This window comes from Pollicipes pollicipes, unplaced genomic scaffold, assembly GCF_011947565.3.
Source record: "Pollicipes pollicipes isolate AB1234 unplaced genomic scaffold, Ppol_2.1 Scaffold_3087;HRSCAF=3621_pilon_pilon_pilon, whole genome shotgun sequence".
NCBI classification, from domain to species: Eukaryota; Metazoa; Arthropoda; class Thecostraca; order Pollicipedomorpha; family Pollicipedidae; genus Pollicipes; species Pollicipes pollicipes.
This window is the reverse complement of record NW_023596225.1, coordinates 18,098,481-18,124,994: the sequence shown is the minus strand read 5'-3', so window position 1 is coordinate 18,124,994 and position 26,514 is coordinate 18,098,481. Positions and strand designations below refer to the sequence as shown.

Sequence of the window (26,514 nt, the reverse complement as noted above, 5' to 3'; positions counted from 1 at the left end):
CAGCTATTTTGGCTCCATAGTGATGTCCTTCATGAACTAAATTGATCATCTACAGGGGAAACCATATAAGCCACACCATGCCTACGAACACAATGCCATCTTTCCTCCCCCAGCCTGAATTGCCCCAGGGCCAGCTATGGCAGACAAGTTTGAGTTCTCGATCGACCGTGGCGGCACGTTCACGGACATATACGCGCGCTGCCCGGCCGCCGCGTGCGCACGCTTAAGCTGCTCTCCTCCGACCCGGACCGGTACCCGGACGCTCCGACCGAGGGCATCCGCCGCATACTGCAGCAGGTGAGAAAAGGGAGATGGCCCTGGCCGGCGCGGTGCTGCTCTTGTCGGGGGAGGAATGAGGCGCGAACAGATCGTGGCTGCTGGCTGCTGACTGGTCTGGTAATGGGTGGTGGGTCAGTTGAATGTGTTGCATGGGAAAGAGATTGGCCAGTATTAATGGTGCCAACTCTGATGTGTGTGTGTGGAGGGGGGGGGGGGGCGGTGGGCGGGTGCGTGCGTGCTTGCGTGCTTGCGTGCGTGCGTGCGTGCGTCGTGCGTGCGTGCGTGCGTGTGTGCATGCGTGCGTGCGTGTGTGTGCATGCGTGCGTGCGTGCGTGCGTGCATGCGCGTGTGTGAATGCATGCGTGCGTGCGTGTACGTGCGTGCTTGCGTGCGGGAGGGGGCTCCACTGCTTCCATTCCCCGGCTGCGGCGATGGCCTCGGGGTGAGTCGTCAGTGCCGTGTGAGGGAGGGAGCTGATTGGTCATGCACAATGGATGGTTGTAGTCTACACTCAAAACAGCAGTCTGTCTCCTCCGCAACCATCGGCTTGGCTCCTCGTTTCTCAGAGCACCACAGGATCGCTGGCTGGACCTGCAGCAGGATAAGTCTTGTGAAGCCGCGCGCCGGTGCTGAAAGCTGAAATTCTCAGCGTAGTCTTTGACAGCTCTTAACTAGTTTACCGCGGCGACCCGTGACAGTTCGTCCTTGAATGATAAATATATCACTTGCTACGGAAAGCAAAACATGGGTCGTTAGGATGCATTTAAAAAAGAAGATTGATCCAGACCTTTTAAATGGGTTGAATTATCAGATCGAAACTCGCGGCTAAGCAGTGCACGTTGTGCGAGCAACATGCCCTGCCATCCAATCGTGCAACTGCAAGCCATGGGCAGAGTTTGGGGGCGGAAGTGCCGCAATGCCTGCTTCGTTCTTCGGCTCGGTCCGCCCTGCTCTCTTGCATCACCTGACCTTAAGCGCGGCGGCTGCTACCGGCTGCAGGCCTAATCGCAGTCAGGGGAAAGTCCTGACCAACTGAGCTGTCGGGACGGAACGACATATCGTGGAACTAAAGGCAAGGGCCGATACCTTGCGTGAAACCTTGCCCAATTGACCCCCAGGAGACGGGCAGGGCCGTTCCCGGCGGGCGAGCCCATAGACTCCAGCGCCATCTCGTGGATTCCGCATGGGCACCACGGTGGCGACGAACGCCCTGCTGGAGAAGAAGGGGGCCGACATGGCTCTGCTCATCACAAGGGCTTCAGGGACGCGCTGCACATCGGGAACCAGGCACCGGCCCAAAGATCTTCGACCTGGTGAGATGCGGCCGCTAGGCCCGGGCTGTGGCGTGTGTGGCTTTACGCTATGGTAAGAGGTGCCTTATGTCATCGCGGTGTAGTGCAATAGCTGAAAATCAGGCTTTTGGGATGTTTGTGTTGGGGTTGTGTGTAACTAATGCAGTAGATGTTAGGTTTTGTAACTTTTTTACCAAGTTCAAGTTCCCTCAGCGCTGCATAAAGAATGCTGTCATAGCATCATAGCATCATGCAATTGAGTCCTATTTGTGACACAAGTCCACAGTTGTACCACTATTGCCTTGACAGAGTTGTCTGGCACCTTTGTGGCACGTTACCATTACCAGTACATCCTGTCTTCCAGCCAGCGCGCGGGCCGCTTTTTGACCGCGATCCAACAGCCGTTAGTCCGGTTACGTGACCCAGACCGTCCGCTCTCGGACACGTTCCAGTCGGTCGCCTGCCCGGACGTACTGTACCGTGACGTCATCGAGGTGGGACGAGCGTTTGTTCCTGGCGTCCGAGCGCTGCCAGATGGAGCACGACTACGAGCGCGTGACGTCACGCTCAGGTCAGTCCTCACACAGGCCGGGAGGACCGGCCTGTGTTCAGGTCTTGGGGCCAGCTTTGGGAGAGATGGGTATAATTACCAGTATAGTGCCCCGAGCTGATTGCCCTGACCAAGAGGAGACGCGCACTGTACCCACACGATCGATGGGATCGCGCGCAGTGATTGATGCGCAGTCGCCGACCACAACCCTTTGCAAAGTGCGACTCAGCAGGGCAGTCCTACGCAGACGAAATCGCATTTATTGGGATATCACAATCCGCACATGCAACACACAAGAAGTCTTGCAGTCGTGTTATTAACGGCTCTGTGCAGACCACGTTACATTGCTCTATGCTAACAACCGACGCTCTAACGTTCTGTGGCTCCACATTAGCTGTGACGGTGAACTTGCTGGCGAGGATGCCGAAGCTGGCTGCCGCAGCTTATTTGATCGATGATCCCCATCCGAGCAGTGCCGGTAGTTGACGCCAGCGCCCGGTATTCAACCGCTGCCCCGCCTCCCGCAGGTCACGAGCCTGCTGGTGGTGCGGCTGCCCGACCTCACCGCGGCTGGAGCCGCAGCTGCTGCTGCGCCTGCTGGACGCCGGCATCAACCAGCCTGGCCGTGGTGCTGATGCACTCGTACCTGTGAGTGACGCGGCGCCCCCCCCCCCCCCTCCCCCCCCCCCCCCGCCCGGCGAGGCGAGGCAACCCGAGTCTGGGCACGGCCAATAAGGAAAACACGTGCCGTCCCACGTCCCAAGCTCCTCTCACGGTGTGTGTATGTGTGTGTGCATGTGTGTGTCTGTGGTCGTTGTCTGGAGTGGTAGCGGTAGCACGCTGGTGGTGGCAACCTGAGTGTGCCGTGGGAGCCAGTGACAGCCAGTAAGCTCTTCACTCGTGTCTTAAGGCCGCGGAGGGCTGCCGTAACCCGCGATCCGTGAGAGCCGCCCACCTTCACCGTCTAGATTCCGAGAAGTCGGCACTTACCGGCTATCTTAGGATATTCGCAAACGGTGCAAGCAATTATACCGAGAGTGTCGTGACCTGGACTAGGTATCAGCGGTGGGCGCTCCGTTGTCACTCGTGTGACCCTTCACCAGGTACCCGGACCACGAGGTGGCGGTGGGCGCTCCGTTGTCACTCGTGTGACCCTTCACCAGGTACCCGGACCACGAGGTGGCGGTGGGCGCGCTGGCCGAGCGGCTGGGCTTCAGCCATGTCAGCCTCTCGTCGGGGGTGATGTCGATGGCGCGTCTCGTGCCACGCGGCTTCACGGCCGCCGCCGACGCCTACCTCACGCCCTGCATCAAACACTACCTCAAGGTGGGCCGCCGGCGCCTGCCTTACCCCGTGCATCAAACACTACCTTAAGGTGGGCCGCCGACGCCTGCCTTACCCCGTGCATCAAACACTACCTTAAGGTGGGCCGCCGGCGCCTGCCTTACCCCGTGCATCAAACACTACCTTAAGGTGGGCCGCCGACGCCTGCCTTACCCCGTGCATCAAACACTACCTTAAGGTGGGCCGCCGGCGCCTACCTCACGCCCTGCATCAAACACTACCTCAAGGTGGGCCGCCGGCGCCTGCCTTACCCCGTGCATCAAACACTACCTTAAGGTGGGCCGCCGACGCCTGCCTTACCCCGTGCATCAAACACTACCTTAAGGTGGGCCGCCGGCGCCTGCCTTACCCCGTGCATCAAACACTACCTTAAGGTGGGCCGCCGGCGCCTGCCTTACCCCGTGCATCAAACACTACCTTGAGGTGGGCCACCGGCGCACCACGCCGCCTGCCGTACCTGTGTGGCCGGCTGGAAATTATGCGAGCGTTAAATGTGAGGGATTTTGGAGGCTTGGAATGGGATAGCTTGGAGCTTGGAGCTGCATTACCAAATGCAAATGATTGCACGGTTGTTGGACTGTTATGCGGCTATTCGCTGTACTTTTGGAGGCAGTGGATGCCACTGAGGTGTATATGTCTACGCCTATCTTGCTTCTCTTGCTATGAACGGTCGGTAGTGTACGGGAATCCTGTACATGCACTGCTGGCAAAATCACCACCCAAGTGTATCATGGCATGGTTGAATCATTTAGGTCCGCAAAAGCTGCTTCCATAGTGTTTCTTTTCTTGCACTAGGCGCACTTCTAAATTACATTGTAATAATGTCTTCCCTTCACTGGAATGCCCCCACTAGTGCTTCAATCACGCACATGCGCTGTCTGCATGCTCTTCGTCCATGCTCGGCACCATTATCTGTGCTTCTTGACCATCTGCCTGTTGTCGACCGTTTCCAGAGTTTTAGCGCCGGGTTTCGAGACCAGCTTAAGGACGTCAATGTACTGTTCATGCAGAGTGATGGTGGGCTTACGCCCATGGATAGGTAAGAGGTCGGATGTGGTTTTAAGACGCACTGGGGCGGGGGGGGGGGGGAGGGGTCAGTTTGACACAACAAAGGCTGTTCTAGAATAATTTCCGAACAGGTGCCGTAGACTGGCCAAACTTTGCATAGCTGTAGGCAGTCGAATAGCGGAGCTTTTGGGCGAAACGATAGAAGGAGGAAATCGAAGTAAAAAACAAGCGTAAGGTCGCCAACGTATGACAGGTCAAAGTCGGGCTTGACTATGAGCGAAGGCAATCTCTAGGGAACCGTTCAGTCCGATGGGACAACGGGGTGTTGGACGAAGGCATACTGCCGCGAAATAATTTTTTGTACAAAAAGACAATTCAATTCTGGATTACACCAACTTCCGTTGACCTTGGGTCAGGTAACATTGCCAGGCCACGTTCAAAACCAACCTGTTTTTTTACTGGAGAGCTTGCTATGTGGGGTAGTTTCTGATGCTCGTTTCGAATTTGCTGATAACTGGGACCGCAACAAGCCTCTTCCATGAACTTCTTGAAGGTCAGAGTAGGCATTAACTCTAAAATGAGCACCATGCTCTTTTGCCAAGGGCAGGTATCTAGGTTTAGGGTGGTTGCATGAGGAGGTCTAGGGGCACTTTGGACACCAACCTGAAGTTTGACCTTGTTTGATCTTATTGGAACCAAAGGTCATGACCTAGAAACCTCAAATTTTGACAATTGAGGTTACAAACAGGCTAACCTACGTTTTGGAATTTGGTGTCTCTAGCTCTGTTTTTTTTAGGCATCGTTCAAATCATACTTTGTTAAGTAGGGAGTTTTTCCCAGCAAATGTTGTCATGATTATGTGCAGTTTTTGTGAATGTATACCATAAAAGAATCGCAGAGGGCATGATTTTTATTACTCTATGAACGCTTTTTAATTTTTGCTCTCAAGGGGAATTACTACGAGTCATTCAAGGTAACTGCCTTTGCAACATCATGATAATGTATCAGTTATGCAGTGGATCATACGGACCACAGCTGGTAAGTTTCGATGTTGTGTGTCCATGTGTCAAGTTATGTGGCGAAAAGTTAGCTGTAACATTAAAAAGACTACATGATAATATGCACTGAATGGGTTTGTTGTTTATCATAGAAGCCCCCATTAATTATGTGGTCGCCAATGTCAAAAGCCTCATTTTGGCATACACCCTGTATTATTATGTTGTGTATTGTTATAGCCCTGTTAATTCATTCATGAGAGTGATGTTACAAGCTTCGGCTGATAATGTACCAATAATATCTATTTGTGCCTACTACACCTTTAAGATTGCTAAAGATGACACTTCCATATCATCCACTCGTGCTAGTTCTCTTGGATGTTCTTTTTACAAGTGTGTGACGCGTGTCTTTATCATTCGTTTTGTGTTGAACTCATGTTCGCGGCTGAGACAGTGGTGAGCATTATTGTTCCGGGAACACAAGTCCGCGTGTTGCCATTTCCCGCCAGCTTCAACGGCTCCCGCGCCATTCTGTCCGGCCCGGCCGGCGGCGTAGTCGGCTACGCCCAGACCACCTACCGACGAGAAACTGAACTAGCAGTTATCGGGTTCGACATGGGTGGCACCAGCACTGACGTGAGCCGCTTCGATGGCAGCTACGAGCACGTGTTCGAGTCGACCACGGCAGGCGTCGTCATCCAGGCACCCCAGGTACGACAGGCGCCAGTTATCAGTGGTTGTTGCTACTGACCGGACGGCTGACGACCGTACTTGCGCATGTTCTGGAGATCGGGTTCTGGAGATCCTGCCACAATGTGCAGTGAGGGCGGTTCGGAACGCGTGCTGTTACAGGGTATGTATGTAACCAGGGGTCGATTCATCCCCTGTGGTTCTGGTTTTTTCCGGCTGACATTCTTGCAGATGTGGTGTTCCCAGGAACGTGTGGAGTCGATATATTCTGAGATCTGCAATATATTCGGGACATGAGCTTGATTTTGCTTTCATCTGGTCTGTTTTCTTATCCCGAAGCGTCGTCTCCCGCATCTGCTCATTAGGTGACGCTGCTGCCATCAGTGTCGCGTGCTGATGCCATGTTGCTGACCTAAGTTGACCTGTGAGTCATCGTGAGTCTAACCGACTGACCGACTGAGTGACCCGACTGCGACCTCCGTTGATCCGTGCGTGACTGCGCCCGCGGCCGTGACCTCGGTTGACCCGTCGCCGTGACCCGTGCCCGTTGATCCGGCAGCTGGACGTGAACACGGTGGCGGCTGGCGGCGGCTCCATGCTGTCTTTCAGGGCCGGCATGTTCGTGGTGGGGCCAGAGTCAGCCGGCGCCCATCCCGGTAAGCAGCAACACAGCTTGTGCTAAACATGAAGCGTTTTGAATGATTGCAGATTTGCTTTTGTGAGCATTGAATTTCGGCACATGACACCAAAAGTTGGCTGGACGAACCATGTGGGCTGGACGTCCCTTTCCGGATTTCCTAATGGAAATAGTGAGAGGTAATCTAGTTCTTCTCTACAGATGCAAAGGTGGCAAGGCAGTTACATGCATCAAGCAATTGTTAATACCACCCAAGGAAGTTGTAAAGCTCGCTTGCATGATGCTGACTGGTGTGTGTTGTTGGCTGACGTCATGCGGCGTGTACTGCCCACAGGCCCGGTGTGCTACAAGAAGGGCGGCCCTCTGACGGTGACCGACGCCAACCTGGTGCTGGGGCGACTCCTGCCGGACTTCTTCCCGCGCATCTTTGGGCCGGGCGAGGACGAGCCGCTCGACAGTGGCGCCGCCTACCTGCAGTTCCAGAACCTCACCAACGAGGTGCGCCGCTCAGCTGGCGGTGCCGGTCCGGCGCGCCGCCGGGGGACGCCGGGATACGCGAGTGGCTTGAGAACGGCGCGAGGCCGCGTGGGCTGACGTCACCGCCATGGGGTCGGGGCCCTAGGTCGGGCGGTCCAATGCTGATCCCAAGTGCATGATGAAATCTCTAAATTTGGTCCGACTTTAGATCATGTGTCGCTTTCCCTTTGTCAGTGTGGGCGAGAAGAGGGACGCTGAAAAGGCCCAGCCTGGAGATAGAGTTCGGATGAGAGATTGTGTGCTGGGGATGACGCCTGAGCAGGAGCATCTCCAGGCGCATCCGTCTCTCACTTGGCGATCGTCGGCCGTCGGCAGGCCCCGGAGTCGCGTCGGTGACTGCTGACGCTGTTCCGACGGTCGCCGGCCTGCGCGCCTTGTCTGGTCCGCATGCACAGGCCGCTTCTCTGACCCTGTGACGTCGCCAGGTCAACAAGTTCCTGCAGACGCAGAAGGGCGGCCGCTCCGAACCCATGTCGGTGGAGGAGGTAGCCATGGGCTTTATCCGCGTAGCCAACGAGGCCATGTGCCGGCCCATACGCTCTCTGACACAGGTACGTGTGGCCAGCGAGACCATGTGCCGGCCCGTACGCTCTCTGACACAGCAATGCGTAGCCGGTGAAACCATGTGCCGGCCCATAGGCTCTCTGACACGAGTGCGTATGAAATGCTCACACACCTAAGTAGTATGCCTGACGTGCAGGAATTTGAAAAGTTCGCATGCTTAAATCGTGTGTTTTGTTGTAGAAGCCAGAGGATGTTGTAGCTCATATGTCTCATGTATGCGTCCAAAGGATGTTGTTGTGTACGTCATCGTCCCGGCTTCTTAGTTAACAGAAATATCATATTTTGGACGCTCTTCTACGTTCCATTGACCAGCGAACAAGGACATGGAAGAGCTCAGAGACGACCGACTCGTAACTTGAGCGGGCCGGAAAGAGTGTATGTTATGCACATGCCCCCAAGAGGAATGGTCGGAATAACTCTACATTGAAATCTGAGAATACTATCACGTCTCAAAAGTTGGTATTCAGCCTCATATGGACGTATTCATAATTTATGTATTGGATCATGGTATCCGTCATCCGGCTGATATCCGTCATAAGTCTTATGTTTGTTCCTCTTTGGGTGTACGATTCTATATGATGCGCCTCAGAATGTTTTGCCTACTGTGATATCGTACCCTACACCTTACATCCTGTGCATGTCGATCGTGTGTATTTAGCCGGCCAACAAAGCGAGGCACCACTGTGTGTGCTAATGCTGCGATACGACTTCCATGACCGCGCCCGACGCGGACGATGCTCCCACTTGCAGCCACCCTTGACACAGCTGCAGTCGCACGTGACCCGTCCTCCCCTGCACGGAGGTCGGGGCGGCGCCGTCACGTGACCCTTGACCGGCAGGCTCGGGGGCACGACACGTCCCACCACGCGCTGGCCTGCTTCGGCGGCGCCGGCGGCCAGCACGCATGCGCCATAGCGCGCGCTCTCGGCATGGGGACGGTGTTCGTGCACAGGTGAGAGGCACGCCTCGCTGGAGGGGTGGCGCGGTGGCTGGTGCCTGGGACTGTACGCGGACGACGGGCTGGTCCCAGTCAGACGTGCCGGAGACAGGGCGCTGGCCGACCATGCAGTGGTGCGCCCCACAGGCTGGGGGCGGAGGAGCGTTTGAACACAACGCTGTAAAAGACACGTTCGCAAATGCGATTTAGTTAATGAATGGACGGTCACTGGTAATTTTAATGCTGCTTGTGTTAACTTTGGTCGTCATGCTGCAAGCGGAACTGGTTTGGATTATGGCAGTTCGAGCATACTTTGCGTTATCACCGGCGTATTCCGTGGTCGTTGGCCAGCGACCAATTCCCATACACCGGGGTGGAGTCTGTCCGTCGTGCACTGGCAACACGAACCGTCAGTGAGTACAGCTGCGGTCGGCCGACCGTCTCCTGCGCCGTCTGACACCCGGCCCGGTGTCACCGTCCGCCCGGCACGTGCCGTCTCCGTCCGGCCGTCCCCAGGAAGGGGGGGGGGGCGGTGTCACCGTCCGCCCGGCACGTGCCGTCCCGTCCGGCCGTCCCCAGGAAGCGGGGGGGGGGGGGGGGGCGGTGTCACCGTCCGTCCGTGACTTGCCGTCCCCTTCCGGCCGTCTCCAGGAAGGGGAGGGGGCGGTGTCACCGTCCGCCCGTCAGGTACCGTCCCCGTCCGGCCATCTTCAGGAAGGGGGGGGGGGCGGTGTCACCGTCCGCCCGTCACGTGCCGTCCCGTCCGGCCGTCCCCAGGAAGGGGGGGGGGCGGTGTCGCCGTCCGCCCGTCACGTGCTGTCCCCGTCCGGTCGTCTCCAGGAGAGGGGGAGGGGGCGGTGTCACCGTCCGCCCGGCACGTGCCGTCTCCGTCCGGCCGTCCCCAGGAAAGGGAGGGGGCGGGGGCGGTGTCACCGTCCGTCCGTGACTTGCCGTCCCCTTCCGGCCGTCTCCAGGAAAGGGGGGGGGGGGCGGTGTCACCGTCCGCCCGTCACGTGCCGTCCCGTCCGGCCGTCTCCAGGAAGGGAGGGGGGGGGGGCGGTGCCACCGTCCGCCTGTCACGTGCCGTCCCGTCCGGCCGTCGCCAGGAAGGGAGGGGGGGGGGGGGGCCGGTGCCACCGTCCGCCTGTCACGTGCCGTCCCGTCCGGCCGCGCAGGTACGCCGGCATCCTGTCGGCGTTCGGCATGGCGCTGGCTGATGTCGTCCACGAGGCCCAGGAGCCCTGCGGCCGGCCCTATACCCCCGGTGAGAGGGCCGCCATGGCCAGGGGCACGCAGGCACAGCGCTACAAGGCAACCTCGCTCAGTGCATGCACGACAGGGTATCCTTTGCACGATCAGTGGGTTGCGGTCAGTCTCCCGCTTCTAACTGTAAGGGGGCCAGTATAGTCAGCTGGCACGGTTGACTGCAGACAGGCTGCTGTCGGCTATGCAGTGCTGCTGAAGTCTAACCACTCTGATCACTGTTGATCGCTCACTTGGGGCATCGGAAGGATCAGGCGGAAGGGCGTACTTACATCCAGAGTCACGATGGCCCCGCAGTGTGTTCTGCAGGCAAGCGGCGGTCCTGTACTCACTCCGAACCGCCGGCGTGGTGGCGGGTTTGTTGTCCGCCTGTCGGAACGCCGGTGGTCAGGTGTACTTCACGAGCCGTGTCTGCACGCCTGACCGTTGAGATCGGCGCAGAGAACGCGGTCGAAGGCGCAGAGGGCATGCCGAAGCTCTGGTGCCGTCTGCTGGTTTTGCTGCAAAACAAGTTGCGGCTGGTGATAAACGGGTTGATAAACGGGTGCGTTCAGATTCCGCTGCTACGAAAGATGCAAGTTTGCGACACTTTTATCTAAGTAGTTACGGTTGCCTAAAACTGATCACATTGACGTTGTTCCATAGGCAATGTCGCCGCGTTTCCGAGTAAGGGCACACAGCTAGACCTAATGGGCAGCGTTGCTGCACGGAGGGTATAGCCACTTTAATGGAGGGAGCCGCGCGGTCGGCATGTTGTTGAGTAATCTTCTGCAGATAATGCAGCCGCTTTTCCGGAGAGCCTCGTGGTTAAACTTGCTGAAGGATCGACGTATTAAGATTGCTACCGTGATCCCAGATGGAGTCGCGCGGTCGGACTTGTTCAGAAGTATTTTTGTGAGGAAAAGGTCATCGCATTTCTTTGAGGCGCGCGGTCAGATTTGTGCTTTTTCAGACCGTTGTAACTGCTGACCTTTGTTACCCTTACTTTGCGACTACGTGCCGGCTTGAAAATCAACAAAATATACCCATTCGTGGAAGAGAGGGTACACGACAGTGCGGACAGCCTTGTCGGCACTAGTCGGCACGTGCGGCACGCCTAGCTAATTGATGGGTCGGAGGTGGATCGCCGTACGATGTTTTTCCCATCGCGGGCTGATCAGGGATAAGCTAGACGCACGCATCAATGCGTATTGATCCCGGCCGTCCATGCGGCGGACGTTGACCCCTGAAGTCAGTGCGCTGGTGTCTGGGCCGATCGGCACTGTCCACCGGCTGTCTGCCCCGGACTGACCCTGTGGAGGCTTACTCCACGCACGTTCCAGATAACAATACATGTGAGGATGACTTCCCGGAAGAGGAATCCGATGGAAAAAAATGCACGGATAGCGGATCATTTGTCACCAACCCCAACACATGCTCACAACGGAATAGCGACTGCGCTGGGCATGGTGTAATCGAGGTTGGGTGTCCCAACGCTCGTTGCGGGAAGGGCGCACCACTCTATTCTTGACAGGGAGATATGTCACTCGAAATTGCACTCCTGGGTAACTGATTGCAAGTCAGATTTCCCCGTAGTGCAGTACAATGCTGTTACATAAATTATCTTGCCTCAATATGCGCACCAGTTCATGGAGACTGGTTTTGTTGCAAACAAGATGCCCGACGACGGATGGCCATCGAGACATCTGTTCGCAAGAAAAACGAATCGGACTTGCTCTTCACAGTGATCCAGTTCTGGGAAGCAGTAATTTAATGATGCATTGCAAATAACGAGCTTTCATAGGCCGCTAATCTGCGTATGTTAACGGTTTCCATGATTACAATCTGCGATTTCTCAATTTAATACGTTTAACAAATGCAGAGTGGAAGTGGCTTTTTTACCTCCTATCACGTAAAACTGGCTCAAGATTAAGACTGATGAGATCGTCAGTGTTAGCTTCTTTTTTTACTAAAATGAGCAATCGCTCAAGGTTCACTTTGATCGTCCATTAAAGTTTTCGTTGATAATGCACTTTTAAATTTGACTAGAGCTTGTTGCAAGTCCAGCAGCATTCCGATATCGTTAAGCAAATGCGCACTCGCTTGCGCCTGCCTGTGTGGCAATTTCTGAGGCCTCTGGGGCGTCTGGGGCGTCTGAGGCGTCAGTCATGCAGTCAGAAAGAACGTCGATGCTGTTCTTTTTGGTCGCCGCGCAGTAGATGCACATAGCTCAGCCGGCCTGCATTTCTATGCACGTGTTATGTGCAGCTGGTTGTGATCCAACGGTTTAGCCACGGCCGCGGCGCAACCTACCCGACGGGCCGTCGTCGGCCCGCCCCGGTCGACTGTTTGTTATGGCAGATACGTATGTGCAGCTAGTGGAGCGGCTCAACAGTAGCGGGAAATGCGCGTCATTGGTTGCCTGTTCCGCGGAGCGAACCTTGATCACATGCTGCAGTCACCGATTGAGGCGTATTATCGTATACAGTTCATAGTACGTGATTATGGTGCTCCATACAGACAGTATGGCTGGCCACGTTCACCGTTATATGTAAACGTCACAACATGGCTGGCGGGCGAAGCTTTCCGCAGATGAGATTGTGCGTAGGAGCAAGGGTGGCGCCACTGGCGCGATGACGCCGGGGGCGGCGGAGAAGGGGGAGGGAGCATCACGGCATTTGGTGGGGATTTGGATGCAGCGTTGCGTCACAACGCTCAAGTGGGGGTGTTTCTGGACAAAAGTGTATTTGGAATGATTCGGAGATATTTAAGCGGGGTTGTAATGCTCATCTCGTTGAGAGTCTCTTTGCAAAAGTGGTTGTCATTCAGCGACGGACAGCCGCGAGGAAGCTATCGGGGTTAACGGCAAACTCACTGGACTTCTTGTCGTACCTTGAACAATTGCGCGTGCACCATTTATCTTGAACTTGAGAACGAGGAGCCCCCGGAAAATAGACCGGCGGGGAAAAACTGCATTTGATTAATTTCTTGTTGTGCAGCGCGGCAGGGGTGCAGCCAGAGGACCCCTCCTCTCCTCCGATTAGGAGCGTGTATATACTTCAGCACCATAGACGGCTCCTCCGGCTCTCTTATGACGGGTGCTCACTAAGCCTCGTTCCCCCACCCAAATGAACTGTAAGCAGCGGTTCTGCAGCGCTGTCTGGCCTGTGCCAAGCTGCTTCCAGATGGTCGCATGCTCTGCCCTCAGGTCTCCACTCAAGGGGCGCTGTCAAGTGGGGTCTCATGGAGCGTGAGGCATGGGGCATGGGGCATGGGGCATGGGGCGTGTACCTCCCCACGTCCTGTTGGCATTAAGCGCGGCCTGTCACCACGACAATATTGATTAAGTCACGCAGTCTGGTGACCATGAAAATTACTTTGACTTGACATGTTGTTGACTGTCATGGGTGCTGATTTGTCGCGGCCAACAGCAGTAATTCACTGACAATGCCATCGCTTAGCTTAGCGGATATCTACAGTGCGCAGTTAACTGTTTTCGCCGTGAGGCAAACCAGCATTGAAAGCCCTGGGTTGCGTAAGGCACTGAACCTGCTAGCGTTTGTGGTGTCTGTTGTTGTCTGTTGGCGGTGCGTAGGTTCTCCGAATGTCCTGAGACTCAGTCCTAAAAACTCTGGCTATTCCAGAGTCGTGAAGCCTGGTAGCCCTCTGCCTCCCCCCGTCGCACGTCCTGGCTGCGCCCCTGCTCCATCCCTTGTCCTTCTCATCACCCGATGGTGTATACCACTGACATTGCCCGAAGTGCCGTGCAGGGCAGCCATTGTTTGCGCCATCATCGCCGCGTCGGTGCAGTTGGTGTGGACCAGCGGCACTCACTAGCACCTCGTCGTTTCAGAGCACTTTGCGTACTTTGATGAGCGTCTGAGCGCCCTGACAGAAGTCTGTCGCCAGAAGCTCAGACAGCAGAACTTCCCCGACCACAAGGTTGTACGATGAAACTGCGGCGTCTTCTGGGCGGGCGACTTACTGCTTGTGGTTTGTTTACTATCACGCTACGTTGATTGAAAATGGGGCTAAATACCATTGCTTTTTCTTTTCACTACTAATGCTGGGCAGCGCTTCATCAATATTATTTTGTGTTTCTCCTTTCAGTCATTAATATTCCGCGCTGTACTTGGCTTTGGACACCACTCTAGCCATGCATTGGCCTCCCGGCGTCAGCGGGCGGGCGTGTTGTGTGCCGTCGGGCGGCGGCGTTACCAGGCGCTGAGCCAGCGAGCGGCACTGCCGTGGCCCGCTGCTGCGCGCGCGCCGGCCGGCCGTGACCGCTCGCGTCTCACCCCTGCTCAGATCACGACCGAGGTTCACCTGCACATGCGGTACGACCAGACGGACTGCGCGCTGATGGTGCAGCCGGTGGCCCGGCAGGCGGGCGACGGCGCCGCCCCGGCAAGCGGAGACTTCATGGCCGCCTTCCTGCAGCGGTCAGTGGGGGGACACCGAGGGCTGGACGGGGATGGGGATGGGGAGGCGTCTTGGGATGCTGACGGCACCAGGGGCCGTCAGCATCCGACCTCCTCCTCCTCTGACCCTGCCGCCCAGAAGACGGACGGCAGGGTCAGAAGGCGGAAGGGCCATCGACCGTTTGGTGGCGCAAGTAAAAAGGCAGCCATTCCAATGTATATATATATATATATATATATATATATATATATATATATATATATATATATGTATATATATATATGTATCTATATATATGTATATATATAATTGTCGAAAACGTCGAAACGTCGAAATGTCAATGCGAACAATGCTTCCCTGATGCGTCGTTTTTCCACTACCTTTTGCCATATTTAAGGTACATTATTTTCAGCATAAGAATTTCCAGCTCATAATTACTCAGAACTTGTGTTTTCGTGTCAATTTTTGTCAGATATTGTTTGGTCCCTTCGATCGCTGTTTTGGCGCGCGACCGCGACCACATCGTCGGCGTTCGATTACAGATCGCAACCCGCCGCCCTCCCCCGTGGTGCATGTTCTGATCCCACCACCCCCGAGACCGCCCTGCCATGACGCTACAGCCCCACCGCCTTCCCCCCGTGCTGCATGTTCTGATCCCACCACCCCCGAGACCTCCCCGCCGTGGTGCTACAGCCCCGACACCCTCCGGCCGCCAGGTACCGCAAGGAGTTCGGCTTCGTCATCGGTGACCGTGACGTCATCGTGGACGACGTGCGCGTGCGCGGCCTGGGCGGCGCCTCGGTGGAGGACGACGCCGCGCTGCCGCCGGCCGCCAAGCCGCCCTGCCCCAAAACGGTACGCGGGGTGCCCAGCGGCGGCTAGTCTAATGTTCTTGTCATGAGAAGCCCTGTATCGTGCACGCGTCACAACGCGTGGAGTTCTCTGCAGCCGTCCACCGAGAGATCGATCTCGATCTCTGTCGGTCCCCCACAGTGTCCGCGTGACCAACGCAGCAGGTGTGAACCTGGGGGTCCGGGTCAAGGCAGGATGGCTGTAGCACTGCTTCCCGTGTCACCGCCCTCCAAAATGATCCATTCAGGTCGAAAAACGCTGACACGACCAAACGAAACCTGATGTCTGGCCAGGAGATGGTCTGGATGGACGTGTTGTGGCGCGGTTAGCTTCGCGCTCCGTCAGCAATCAGCCGGCCGTTTAAAGCCACGACGGTCGCGTGTGTGGACTGGTTGTGAAGGAGCCGCCGCCGTCAAAGCCCGTCGGGCGAGGCTGCAGCGCTCTCCGCCCTGCCGCACGCTGCCGTCACGCGCGCCGCCGTCCCGCCAGGAGAGTGAGGTGTACTTCGAGGACGGCTTCCACACGGTGGGCGTGTACCTGCTGTCGGAGCTGGGGGCGGGGCACGAGATCGCCGGGCCAGCCGTCATCATGGACTCGCTCAGCACCATCCTGGTGGAGCCCGGTGAGACGCGGCCGGCGTGCGGGTGGCGGCTCAGCCCGCCGGTGTGTGGTGTTTCTCACGATCTGTTCTGGTGTTCATTCGTTTGTTGTGAGGTAAACTGTGGTGACTTGTCTGTATCCTTGTGCCCTGCGCTGTCTTTTAGAACACGGGGAGTTGCGATGCTACATTTATGGTCCATGACTGATTGTTTTATGCGCCTGGCTGGAGTATTTTACCGTATGTTCTGACCATGGAATACCATTTACATCGACATTCATTTTCATTCATCATTTGTATCTCGGCTTTTCAATGATCAGGTTAGCAATATCGTGTTATCTTTATCGCCATCGAGGAGCATGACTCCAACAGTAACGCGACCCGTCCACACGATCCCACCGTAACACCGATGGCGAGCCCCGCCAGGCCCGGCGTTCCGTCCCGTCACCGCTCCCTCCCTCTCTCGCCGGCCGGGGTCGGTTGTGACGCAGCGTGACGTCGCCGCCGGCAGACTGCACGGCGACGATCACGGCGCGCGGCGACGTGCGCGTGTGCATCGGCTCGGGCGAGCGGCCGCGGGTCGGGCCCGAGCTGGACGCCATACAGCTGAGCATCTTCTCGCACCGCTTCATGAGCCTGGCCGAGCAGATGGGCCGGTGAGTGGGCTCCGGCTCCGGCTCCGGCTCCGGCCCCGGCTCCGGCTCCGAGTCGCGCGCTCAGGCGTCGTGTGGCCAAGCCGACAAGCCGAGCCAAAACCCAAATCAGTAGCAGCGGTTTCGGCACCTCACCAAGCCCGAGTGCTGTTCCTCAGTCTCTGTTACTGACGCCGTCTTGCTGTCGGTGTCTGACTGATGTTGAGCCGCTCATGATGGCTTTAGCAGAGACCTGTCCGAGGCTACCTTACTCTGCCAGCGGTTAGATCCGATGCCGTGTGCATGGCGACTGACACGCAGTGGGCGATAGAGGGCCTAGGTGACGGCGGGGGGCGAGCTGAAGCCACGCGCCGACCCGCCGCCTCCGTCGCCAGGATCCTGCAGCGCACGTCCATTTCGACCAACATCAAAGAGCGGCTGGACTTCTCGTGCGCGCTGTTCGGCCCAGATGGCGGCCTGGTGTCGAACGCGCCGCACATTCCCGTCCACCTGGGCGCCATGCAGGAGGCCGTGCAGTACCAGGTGAGGCGACGGGGCGGCGGGCCGGGCGCCGCGCCGGCCGGTCGGTCACGGCCGTAGAGAGGTCGTCACAGGTCGCGGGACGGGGCCCCCGCCGCGGCATGTCGGCCGCTGTATGGCCGGCTGCCGGCCGGCGTCCCCGGGGCCGCGGACGACGCTGTTCTTGACGAGGTTCGGTTCGCCGGCGACGCCCTCCGGTTGAAGTGCGGTGCTCCTGGTGAGTCTGTGACCGGCCGCTGGTCTGCCGTGGCCCGGCCCTGGTTGGACCTCTCGGGTTGCGGGGCGCCGGGCAGCGGCGCGCCGTCCGCCACGAGACATTGGAGGCCGTGGACGGGGCACAGCGCGCTCCTCGCCACTCGGCGGGAACGCGTGAACGCTGGACGGAGGCTACGCTCATACACGGTGTGACTTCACACCGAGGCTCGCTCCCACTGGCTGTGTGCCTGCTGAGCGAGCCGACTAACCCAGCCCGTCCATCTGGACAGCGGGCAGAACCATCGGCGCGTTTGATGCCTCACAGAACGTCACCCCCTACCCAGTCAAGGCTTGTATTAGGCAAGACCTGTCTAATGCAAGTCTAGACATCCATGACTTGCATTAGCGTCCGTGGAAAAAGTTGTGCTTGCTGTCAGATTTGGGCCGGAATTGCTCAAAACCGCAAAGAGCTTACTCTGTTTTTACCTTCTTATCTTATGCTGATCAAGCCGAAAATGTAAAGCGATTGTACCCAATTCACTTGTAATCAGGCCCAATCTATAGCAAATCTATTCCAGATGGTTCTGGGAGGGAATTAATCCGGTTTCCAGCCCACAACTCTCGCGAAAGGCGCTCGACTCTTATACCAGTCTGATTCAGCTGGGGTCCGGCCCGAGTCTGCTGAGCATGGTACAGCCGTCTTAAAGCAGCGTCAGCGGGGAGGTGTTCACCAGGCGATGGGGTCGAACTGATGGATGAAACCGAAACGAACGCGCGCATGCAATCCCGGCGCGCGAGCCGCTTCGCCCGCCGTCATCCAGACGCGCCTCCGCCCGGGCGCAGTGGCTGCCGCCGGCGGCAGGTGCTCATCGCCGCGTATCGGACCGCCCCACAGATCCGCGCGCTGGGCGACGCCATCCGACCGGGAGACGTGCTGCTGTCGAACCACCCGTCCGCCGGCGGCTCCCACCTGCCCGACCTCACCGTCATCACGCCCGTCTTCTACCGGTGAGCCGACCGTGCCGGCCGCCGCTGCGGGCCGGCCGGCGCCGCGGCCACCGACCCGCCTCTGAGGACTATATATGGCGGACCATTTTTTCGACTTGCTGTTTGGTGTGGAGGCTTCGGTTTGGTGTGTAACATTTATTTTTTGAATGGCGTGTGTGTCTGTCCAGTTTTCCTCCCGCCTTGCATGGTCTGAGATGACCGCGGGTGTTTCCAGTACGCTTTGGCCGCACCATGTTGTGGATGCCGGCGAATCTAGCCCCGGACATCCTCGCAACCCTTCCGTCATCGTCCCAGGAGCGGGGGCCGTCGCGGGGCCCCTCCAGTCAGTCGGCAGAGCGCGGTCGGCCGGGCCGTCGCGGGGTCCCCCAGTCAGTCGGTCGGCCGGGCCGTCGCAGAGTCCCCCAGTCAGTCGGTCGGCCGGGCCGTCGAAGGGTCCCTCCAGTCAGTCGGTCAGCCGGGCCGTCGCGGGGTCCCCCAGTCAGTCGGTCAGCCGGGCCGTCGCGGGGTCCCCCAGTCAGTTGGTCGGCCGGGCCGTCGCGGGGTCCCCCAGTCAGTCTACAGATCATGGTCGCCGGGCCGCGGACTCCGCCACCCGCTCTTCTCCCGTGGCTGTACCCAGTTGGCGCGTGTCGAGCGCGCCGGCCGGCTCGGCCCGCCGCCAGGGGGCGCCAAGCCGATACGCTCCGGACGCGGTGCCTTCCGCCGCCGTGTTTCGTGGGTGTGTGCGGGAGTTCCTGATGAGGTGTATTGACCTGGAAGCGCCCCCCTCCCATCGATCTGGGCTCCGCGCCGCCGATGGCTGGCCGTGGCAGCTTGGAATTGGCCTGCTAACGGGCACCTCCTCGGCGGTGTAGGGTGGTCCACTGCCTGGGCCACACTCGGCGTCTGTCCCGACGTCGCGGCAGGTGTTAAGCATTGTCTTGGCGTCGCCGCTGGTGTTGGTTATTTCCGATTAGGAGCTTGATGCAGTATGACATGATGTGATGAGTGGGTTGGCGCAAGTCGGGACGCTTAAATCAGAGTGTTTCTAACTTTAGATTAAGTCACGACCCACCGCACACACGCCCGATCCGCCAGCTGAGACGGGCCACGTGTCCTCCGTCGCTCCGGCTCACGCTTCACCCGTCTCCGCCCGGCGGCCGACACCCGGGCCGGTAACGCCACCACCCACCCCTCATCTCCCTGCCTCCGCTGGAAGCTCGAAATGAAACCGTTTGGTTTGAGGAATACATGTTTGGAGGAGCTTTGCTATCCGTAGTTGGGCGTCGTTCGGCGTAACGGGCCTGTCAGCATCAGTTAGTTGACATATTCTTCAGCTCCCGTGAATGTTGGCAGACCCTTCGTGGTGCGCTTGTAGATATTGACTCCTGTGTAATCCGACCTACTGCTGCTTGTCAGTCTCTTCCGGGCGTTTGACCCCAAGCCGTGGAGCTGAATACATTTTAATTTGTTTTCGTCAAGGCACCCTGGCAATCCATTCGATAATATTCTAAATGTTGATATATTTCATGCAAGCCGTGTATCGTCTCATGTTTGGTAGCAGCCATATTATGACAATGTTTTATACAAGCTGTTTTAAAGCCTGCTTAGTGTGTTTTGTTCTAGTCGTAAAGGTAGTTTTGTACTAAATTGAGTATGCCAATATTTAAATTCTTGTCGTGCTGGTGACCGCCATATGCAGAACATCTTTTGGTGAGATAGTGAGACGTGTCGCAGCATGGGCTTGAGACGCTACAGGACAACTGGCATGATGATGAACTTCGCCATAACGTTGACATCGGCCATCAACGTATTCTAACTAGCCGATGAAGCACCTTGAAAGCCGCTGGCGACCCGTTGATCTCGGTCTTGCGTGTCTGGTTTTCATTCATAACTGCAGTTGCCGTCGCCGGCTTGAGGCGTTAGCAGTTAACGCTACGACTTCATCTACGGGCGGCCGTCTTCACCTGCCCGCCACCTGACACCCCGCTCCTCCATCCGAGGAGGCATCGGACCCGTCCGTGTCATGTCAGCTTGTCTGACACGTCCCCCAAAGCCCGGCAGACACACGGAGCGCCACGTGCCGTTCGCGGCTTCTGACGCGGCTGCCCTCCCGCTGCCCGCCTCCGAGCGCCACGTACCGTTCGCGGCTCCTGACGCGGCTGCCCTCCCGCTGCCCGCCTCCGGGCGCCACGTGCCGTTCGCGGCTTCTGACACGGCCGTCCTCCCGCTGCCCGCCTCCGAGAGCCACGTGCCGTTCGCGGCTTCTGACGCGGCTGCCCTCCGGCTGCCCGCCTCCGAGCGCCACGTGCCGTTCGCGGCTCCTGGCACGGCCGTCCTTCTCCGCCGGCAGGGACTCGGATGGTCCGGTGTTTTTCGTGGCGTCGCGCGGACACCACGCCGACATCGGCGGCATCACACCCGGCTCCATGCCGCCCCACTCCAAGTCGCTGCTCGAGGAGGGCGCCTGTTTCAAGTCCTTCAAGCTGGTAGAGGCCGGCGTGTTCCAGGTGGGGCGGCCAGGCGGCGGGCCTCCTCCAGCGCCGGGCGCCGCGCGTGCGCGGGGCCTGCTGATGGCGAAGGGCTGCTGACCGATGTCACAGTGCTTTGCATCCGGTGACAGTACTGCACCTGGACTTGTGCGTGGTGCCAGGCTTTCCTCCCAGGCTACCCGGTGCACTAGTCTTAGCGATACTAGTGCGCCAGTGCTAGTCAGGCAGCCCGTCTGAAGTTGACCTGGCTGTGACCTTAGTGTGCCGGGAGTTCCGGCACGCAGACACGATGGGGCGCGAATCGAAGGCGTTCAGGTGACTATGAAGTCTGGGCAAGCCGGCAGGAGTAGAATAACTATGCAGCAGATAGTGTGATAGTAGGCCGAAGGTAGTATTGTGTAGTCGCTGGTTGTATCCTCTGCACATTGTTGTTGTCATGTTGGAGCAGTCGCTGTTTTACGAACGCAAGCGGTAATTAGTCGATACGTTTACCTGATGTGTTCATGGAGTTGCTGCGACAATATTTCTCGGCTCGGTAAGCTGTTCGGCTTTGCAGAACAGCTTACCGAGCCGAGTATAGATAGTTCAGTCGTGGTTAACACCTGCCACCCGCCATCTTCCCATCGTTCGCGCGGCCTGCTCTCAACTTTGATTGCCAATCTCCAAGTTGCCCGGTCCGCTGGCGCTTCGATCGCCGTGCTGAAGCACCACGCCCCTCGGCGACCCTCAGGAGGAGGCGGTGACGGCGGCGCTGCTGGCGCCGGGCGAGATCCCGGGCAGCTCTGGCACGCGCAACCTGCGTGACAACCTATCAGACCTGCGTGCCCAGGTGGCCGCCAATCAGAAGGTGAGCACCACCGACCGGGGGCACGGAGTCAGGTGGCCACATATGTGCGGCGTGGTGCGGCTGTCCGCCCCGCCCCGCCCCGCCCCGCCCCCAATCGCCAGGTGACCACAGCCGTCTCCAAGCTGTGGGAGTGCGGCTTTTCCCCCCCCCTCCGCCCCGACCGTCAGGTGACCACAGCCGTCTCCAAGCTGTCGAAGCGCGGCTATCGGCCCCCCGCCCTGCCACGCCCTGCCCCGCCCTGCCTTTGCCCCTGCTCCCGTCCGTCAGGTGATCACAACCGTCTTCGAGCCGTCGGAGTGCGGCTTTCCCCTGCCCCGCCCCCCTCCCCGACCGTCATGTGGCCACAACCCGTCTTCAAGCCGCCGGAGTGCGGCTTTCCCCTGCCCCGCCCCTCCCCGGCCGTCATGTGGCCACAACCCGTCTTCGAGCCGTCGGGGTGCGGCTATCCCCTGCCCCGCTCCCTCCCCGACCGTCATGTGGCCACAACCCGTCTTCACGCTGCCGGAGTGTAACCTCGACCACCTTGTCGCTGGTACGTAAGTAAACACCGATATTGCGATCGGTGATAATGCAATTTAATTAGCCGCATTCGTGTGGAAGGCAGTCGAAGTCATGCAAGTCACGCAACCCTGTTCTATTCACCATGCGACCAACCAGCATTGCAGCAGCTCGACCACATGAGTCGCCACCCAGCCCCCAGCCCCCAGCCCGCTGCTAGCCTCCCCTCCCCGCCGATGACAGCCTGCTCACCGCTGCTGACCTCGTTGCTCGCTGACCTGTTCTTCCTTCCTCAAACCTTTCATTTCCCGCCTCAGACCCCTTTCCACTCCCCAGCTCTGACCGTTCGCCGCCCTACCTCTGACTTCTTCCCGCCCCACCTCTGACCGCCCTCTCCGACCGCTCCCCGCCCCACCTCCCGCTCTCTCTCCACCTCTGACCTCTCTCCTCACCTCTAACCACTCATTGTCCGCCTCTGACCACGCTTCCCATCTCTGACCGTTCCCCGCCCCCTCTAACCGCTCCCTTTCCACTTCTGACCACTTTCTCCTCGCCTCTAACTGCCTTCTCCTCCCCTCCGACCCCTCACCTCCCCCAGCTCTGACCGCTACCCTTCCCTCCGACCCCTCACCTCCCCCACCTCTGACCGCTGTCCTCCCCTCCGACCCCTCACCTCCCCCAGCTCTGACCGCTATCCTCCCCTCCCACCCCTTACCTTCCCAGCTCTGACCGCTATTTTCCCCTCCGACCCCTCACCTCCCCCAGCTCTGACCGCTATCCTCCCCTCCGACCCCTCACCTCCCCTAGCTCTGACCGCTATCCTCCCCTCTGACCCCTTGCCTCCCCAACTCTGACCGCCCGGCTCGTCACGGACAGGGGATCAGCCTGGTGGGCGAGCTGATCGACTACTACGGCCTGCCGGTGGTGCAGGCGTATATGGCGCACATCCAGCAAGCGGCCGAGCTGGCCGTGCGCGACATGCTGCGCCAGATCGGCCGCGGCGCCAGCAGCCGCTCCGGCGCCGCCCGGCTCCGCTTCACAGACCGCATGGATGACGGCAGCCCTATCCAACTGGCCGTGGATATCGACGAGGAGGCGGGCTCGGCCGTGTTCGACTTCAGGTAAGCACGTCAGGGTTCGGTTTGTTTTGTAGATGCGGGAGGTTGGAGGATCGGCTTCATGCGGAGGGCTGAGGTGTTGGGTATGTGTAGAGGGCAGAGGTGGGGGGGGGGGGGGAGGATATTAACTCAGGTGTGGAGGGGGAGGTGGGGGAGGGAGTATCTGGGTTTGGAGTGCAGATGTGGGGGGGGGGGGATTACATCAGGTGTGGAGGGCAGAGGCGGGGGGGGGGGAAGGATTAACTCAGGTGTGGAGGGCGGAGATGGGGAGGGGGTATCTCGTTTGGAGTGCAACAGTGGGGGGATTGCATCAGGTGTCGAGGGTAGAGGTGTTTGCTTTGTTCTAGTTCAGTAACAGGACGGGGGCGGGGAGACAGCCGCGTTGGCTTTGAAGTTGGATTTTAATGTAAGGGAATTCTAAGCGGATGTGTGTTTTACATTTCCTCCTCATAAAAATGGAGTTAGCACGATAATTTGGTACGTGGCACAGAATTGTTTAATCTCAGAAAGAACCGTCGTTATTTGAAGCGTAGGCAGCTCAGGGTGCCGTGCGCGTCGCGCGCCGAAGGCAGGGTCGAGGCGTCTACCGGCGCCGTTCTGAGCGTGCTTGCCCGTGTTCCAGCGGCACCGGGTACGAGGTGTGGGGCAATTGCAACGCGCCGAGGGCCATCACACTATCGGCCATCATCTACTGCTTGCGCTGCATGGTGGGCCACGATGTGCCCCTGAACCAGGTGAGCCGGCGGGCGGTGGCGAAAGCGGAGGATACGCGGAAGGAGGCGGCGTGGGTGGGGAAGAAGGTGTCGCGGGCGAGGAGGGTTCGTTCCACCATGGTCGGCGCGGGCGGGGAGGAAGGTGGCGCAGGCGGGGAGGAAGGCGGCGCAGGCGAGGAGGGCAGGGAAGGAGGCGTCGCGGGCGGGAAGGAAGGCGGGGAGGGAGGCGGCGCGGGTGGTAAAGGGAGTCAGCGTGGCCGGTGAAGGAAGGCGGCGCGAGCGGCAGGAAGTCGGCGCGGGCAGGGAAGGCGGGCGGCACGGCGGGGAGGGAATCAGCGCGGGTGGTCAAGGGAGCCGTCGGGAGTGGCGAAGGGAGGCGTCGCGAGCGGCGAAGGGAGCCGGAGCGGGTAGTAAAGGGAGTCGGCACGAGCGGAAAGGGAGGCAGCGCGGGCGGGGAAAGAGTGGGCGCGGCCACTGAAGGGAGGCGGTGCAGGTGGTGAGGGGAGGCAGTGCGGGTGGTAAAGGGAGGGGCATGGGTGGTGACGAGAGCCGGAGCGGATGGGAAGGGAGCCGTTGCGGACGGGGAGGGAGCCGGCGCGAGCGGAGAGGAAGGCGGCGCGGGCCGAGAAGGAGTCGGCGCGGGCGGAGAGGGAGGCGGCGCGGACGGAGAAGGAGTCGGCGCGGGCGGAGAGGGAGGCGGCGCGGACGGAGAGGGAGTCGGCGCGGGCGGCGAGGAAGTCGGCGCGGGCGGAGAGGGAGGCGGCGCGGGCCGAGAGGGAGGCGGCGCGGGTGGGACGGTCAGCGCCAGCGCCGCGGCAGGGTCAGGCCGACCGCGTCGGTGTGATCGGGCCGGACCCGACGGCACGGCCCGGGCTCGGAAGCTCCCAGCCAGCGGAGGTAGAGAGCAGAGACCGACAGGAGAGATGGGCCAGACGCTCCGCCCCCTCCTCGGCGGCCGAGTGGCACTGATTCCTTTTCATCGCTCGCTGTTCGTTCCACCATGGTTACCATGGCTGACCCGATATTGAGCACGCTTGATACATTGGCGGGGTTCAATGCTGGCCACGGCCATTCGGAGGCAGACATCATGTTTGACCTCTGAGCTGGCGTGGTAGTCCGGTCAGTGCTCGTGTCCGATCATCTGTGCAGTGGATGCTTTCCTTACCCATTCCTCGACCGGCGTCCAACACCGATTTCCTTTCAGCGCTCGCCATTTGTCCCGATATCGTTGCTATGGCTGGGCTTGCATTGCGCATTCCGGAATACATTGAAGAGGACCGATACCAATCATGGCATGCGAAATGGCCATCATGTTCTGTCGCTGCCGGCGCGGTATTGCCGGCCACTGTCCGCCCGTGCACTTAATGCTTTTCAGGCCCCGTGCCATTCCCGGACATCGTGAAACTGACCGTCAACAGCGCCCCGGGTCGTGTCAACATTTGGCCGAGGGGTATTTGCGTCACCTCGAGCGGAGTGCCGCGCTGCATTGCACTTTAGGTGACCATTCACGCTTGCTTGATGGGGCCGCCTGTTTGCTCTTTTTGCCGACATGGGATTTGGGACTATATATGCATTCCGTTAATTTATTAACGCGGTTATGAATGCAATATGGTCTCAGCAGCATTATGCGCGCCCTAAAACGCCAGCAAACAATAAAAGCCACAGCACGAGCCGTAACTACGGAACTCAACGTGAAGTAAGATGTGCTTTGGCTTAACAATCTATCGACCGAGTTTTTGCCATCTGTTGGGCCCTAAATAGGAGTATTCCATGTGAGTTTCGCAGGCTGTTTTGATATAAAGATAAATGACACTGATGCTGGTGCAGCTGCTGTAAGCAGGGCTGCACCAATGCCTCGGGGCCTAGAAGTATTATGATTCAGGTGTTTCATTGTGAATTATTTAAATCTGACAAGTACGCAGCGTGAAAGTAGTAATACCCGCCGCGCAGTCCGCAGAACTAACGATCTTAAAGGGAGTAAGAGCTATGATGGGACTAGCCTCACAGAGACGTCTGGCAAGTCAGTGGCTCTCAGCGCCCCGATTTCATGGCAGTTATCCAAGTCCAACGAGGAGGTGTGCAGTGCGCACCATTTTGACTAGGTGAAGAGCATGACATCACTTCCGGGGCGCAAAGCGGCCCACGTTTATCGTCCGTGCAGCCGCCAAACCTTCAGGAAATCCGTCTGGCAGCGGCCGACCGGACGTACCCAGCCGTCCCTGACACGGTGTCAGGGACGGCTGTCCCTATCGCTGTACCTGATCCTGAGCCCCCCCCCCCCCCCATCCCACCGGCCGCCGCCGGGGCTGCCAGAGGCTGGTTCGGGTCGATCTGTGCCTCACCCCGCGCTGTCGGCAGCCTGTGTGACGTTTGATCGGATCTGTATCCGTTTGACTCTCCTCGCGGTGTGCAGGACTGCCCGGCGGGGATCCAGTTCCTTATCGACCCCATCCCCGCCGCCTGCAGGATGCCTGCCGTCCGTACAGATCCGGATCTGACTCCCCGCCGTCGGCGAGGCTGTCTAACGCTCATCCATATCGGGATC

General features: G+C 58.9%; 1 protein-coding gene and 1 pseudogene across 1 annotated transcript in view; both read left to right on the top strand.

Annotated features, from left to right (window-relative positions):
• Window positions 1–136: 136 nt before the first annotated feature.
• Window positions 137–2,521, top strand: LOC119089826 (5-oxoprolinase-like; annotated as a pseudogene).
• A 220-nt stretch (window positions 2,522–2,741) lies between these two features.
• The window catches only part of LOC119089825 (5-oxoprolinase), a 34,367-nt gene continuing 10,594 nt past the window's right edge, over window positions 2,742–26,514 (top strand). Inside the window, exons 1-20 of the mRNA XM_037212641.1 lie at window positions 2,742–2,769; window positions 3,285–3,447; window positions 4,419–4,504; window positions 5,978–6,179; window positions 6,718–6,814; window positions 7,130–7,293; window positions 7,758–7,883; window positions 8,736–8,848; window positions 10,009–10,097; window positions 13,929–14,017; window positions 14,384–14,517; window positions 15,214–15,352; window positions 15,839–15,971; window positions 16,459–16,603; window positions 16,975–17,122; window positions 18,210–18,322; window positions 20,655–20,811; window positions 21,524–21,640; window positions 23,015–23,259; window positions 23,879–23,990. Coding sequence (XP_037068536.1) covers window positions 2,756–2,769; window positions 3,285–3,447; window positions 4,419–4,504; window positions 5,978–6,179; window positions 6,718–6,814; window positions 7,130–7,293; window positions 7,758–7,883; window positions 8,736–8,848; window positions 10,009–10,097; window positions 13,929–14,017; window positions 14,384–14,517; window positions 15,214–15,352; window positions 15,839–15,971; window positions 16,459–16,603; window positions 16,975–17,122; window positions 18,210–18,322; window positions 20,655–20,811; window positions 21,524–21,640; window positions 23,015–23,259; window positions 23,879–23,990 — 2,586 coding nt within the window. The 5' untranslated portion in view covers window positions 2,742–2,755. The remainder of the gene's footprint in view (window positions 2,770–3,284; window positions 3,448–4,418; window positions 4,505–5,977; window positions 6,180–6,717; window positions 6,815–7,129; window positions 7,294–7,757; window positions 7,884–8,735; window positions 8,849–10,008; window positions 10,098–13,928; window positions 14,018–14,383; window positions 14,518–15,213; window positions 15,353–15,838; window positions 15,972–16,458; window positions 16,604–16,974; window positions 17,123–18,209; window positions 18,323–20,654; window positions 20,812–21,523; window positions 21,641–23,014; window positions 23,260–23,878; window positions 23,991–26,514) is intronic.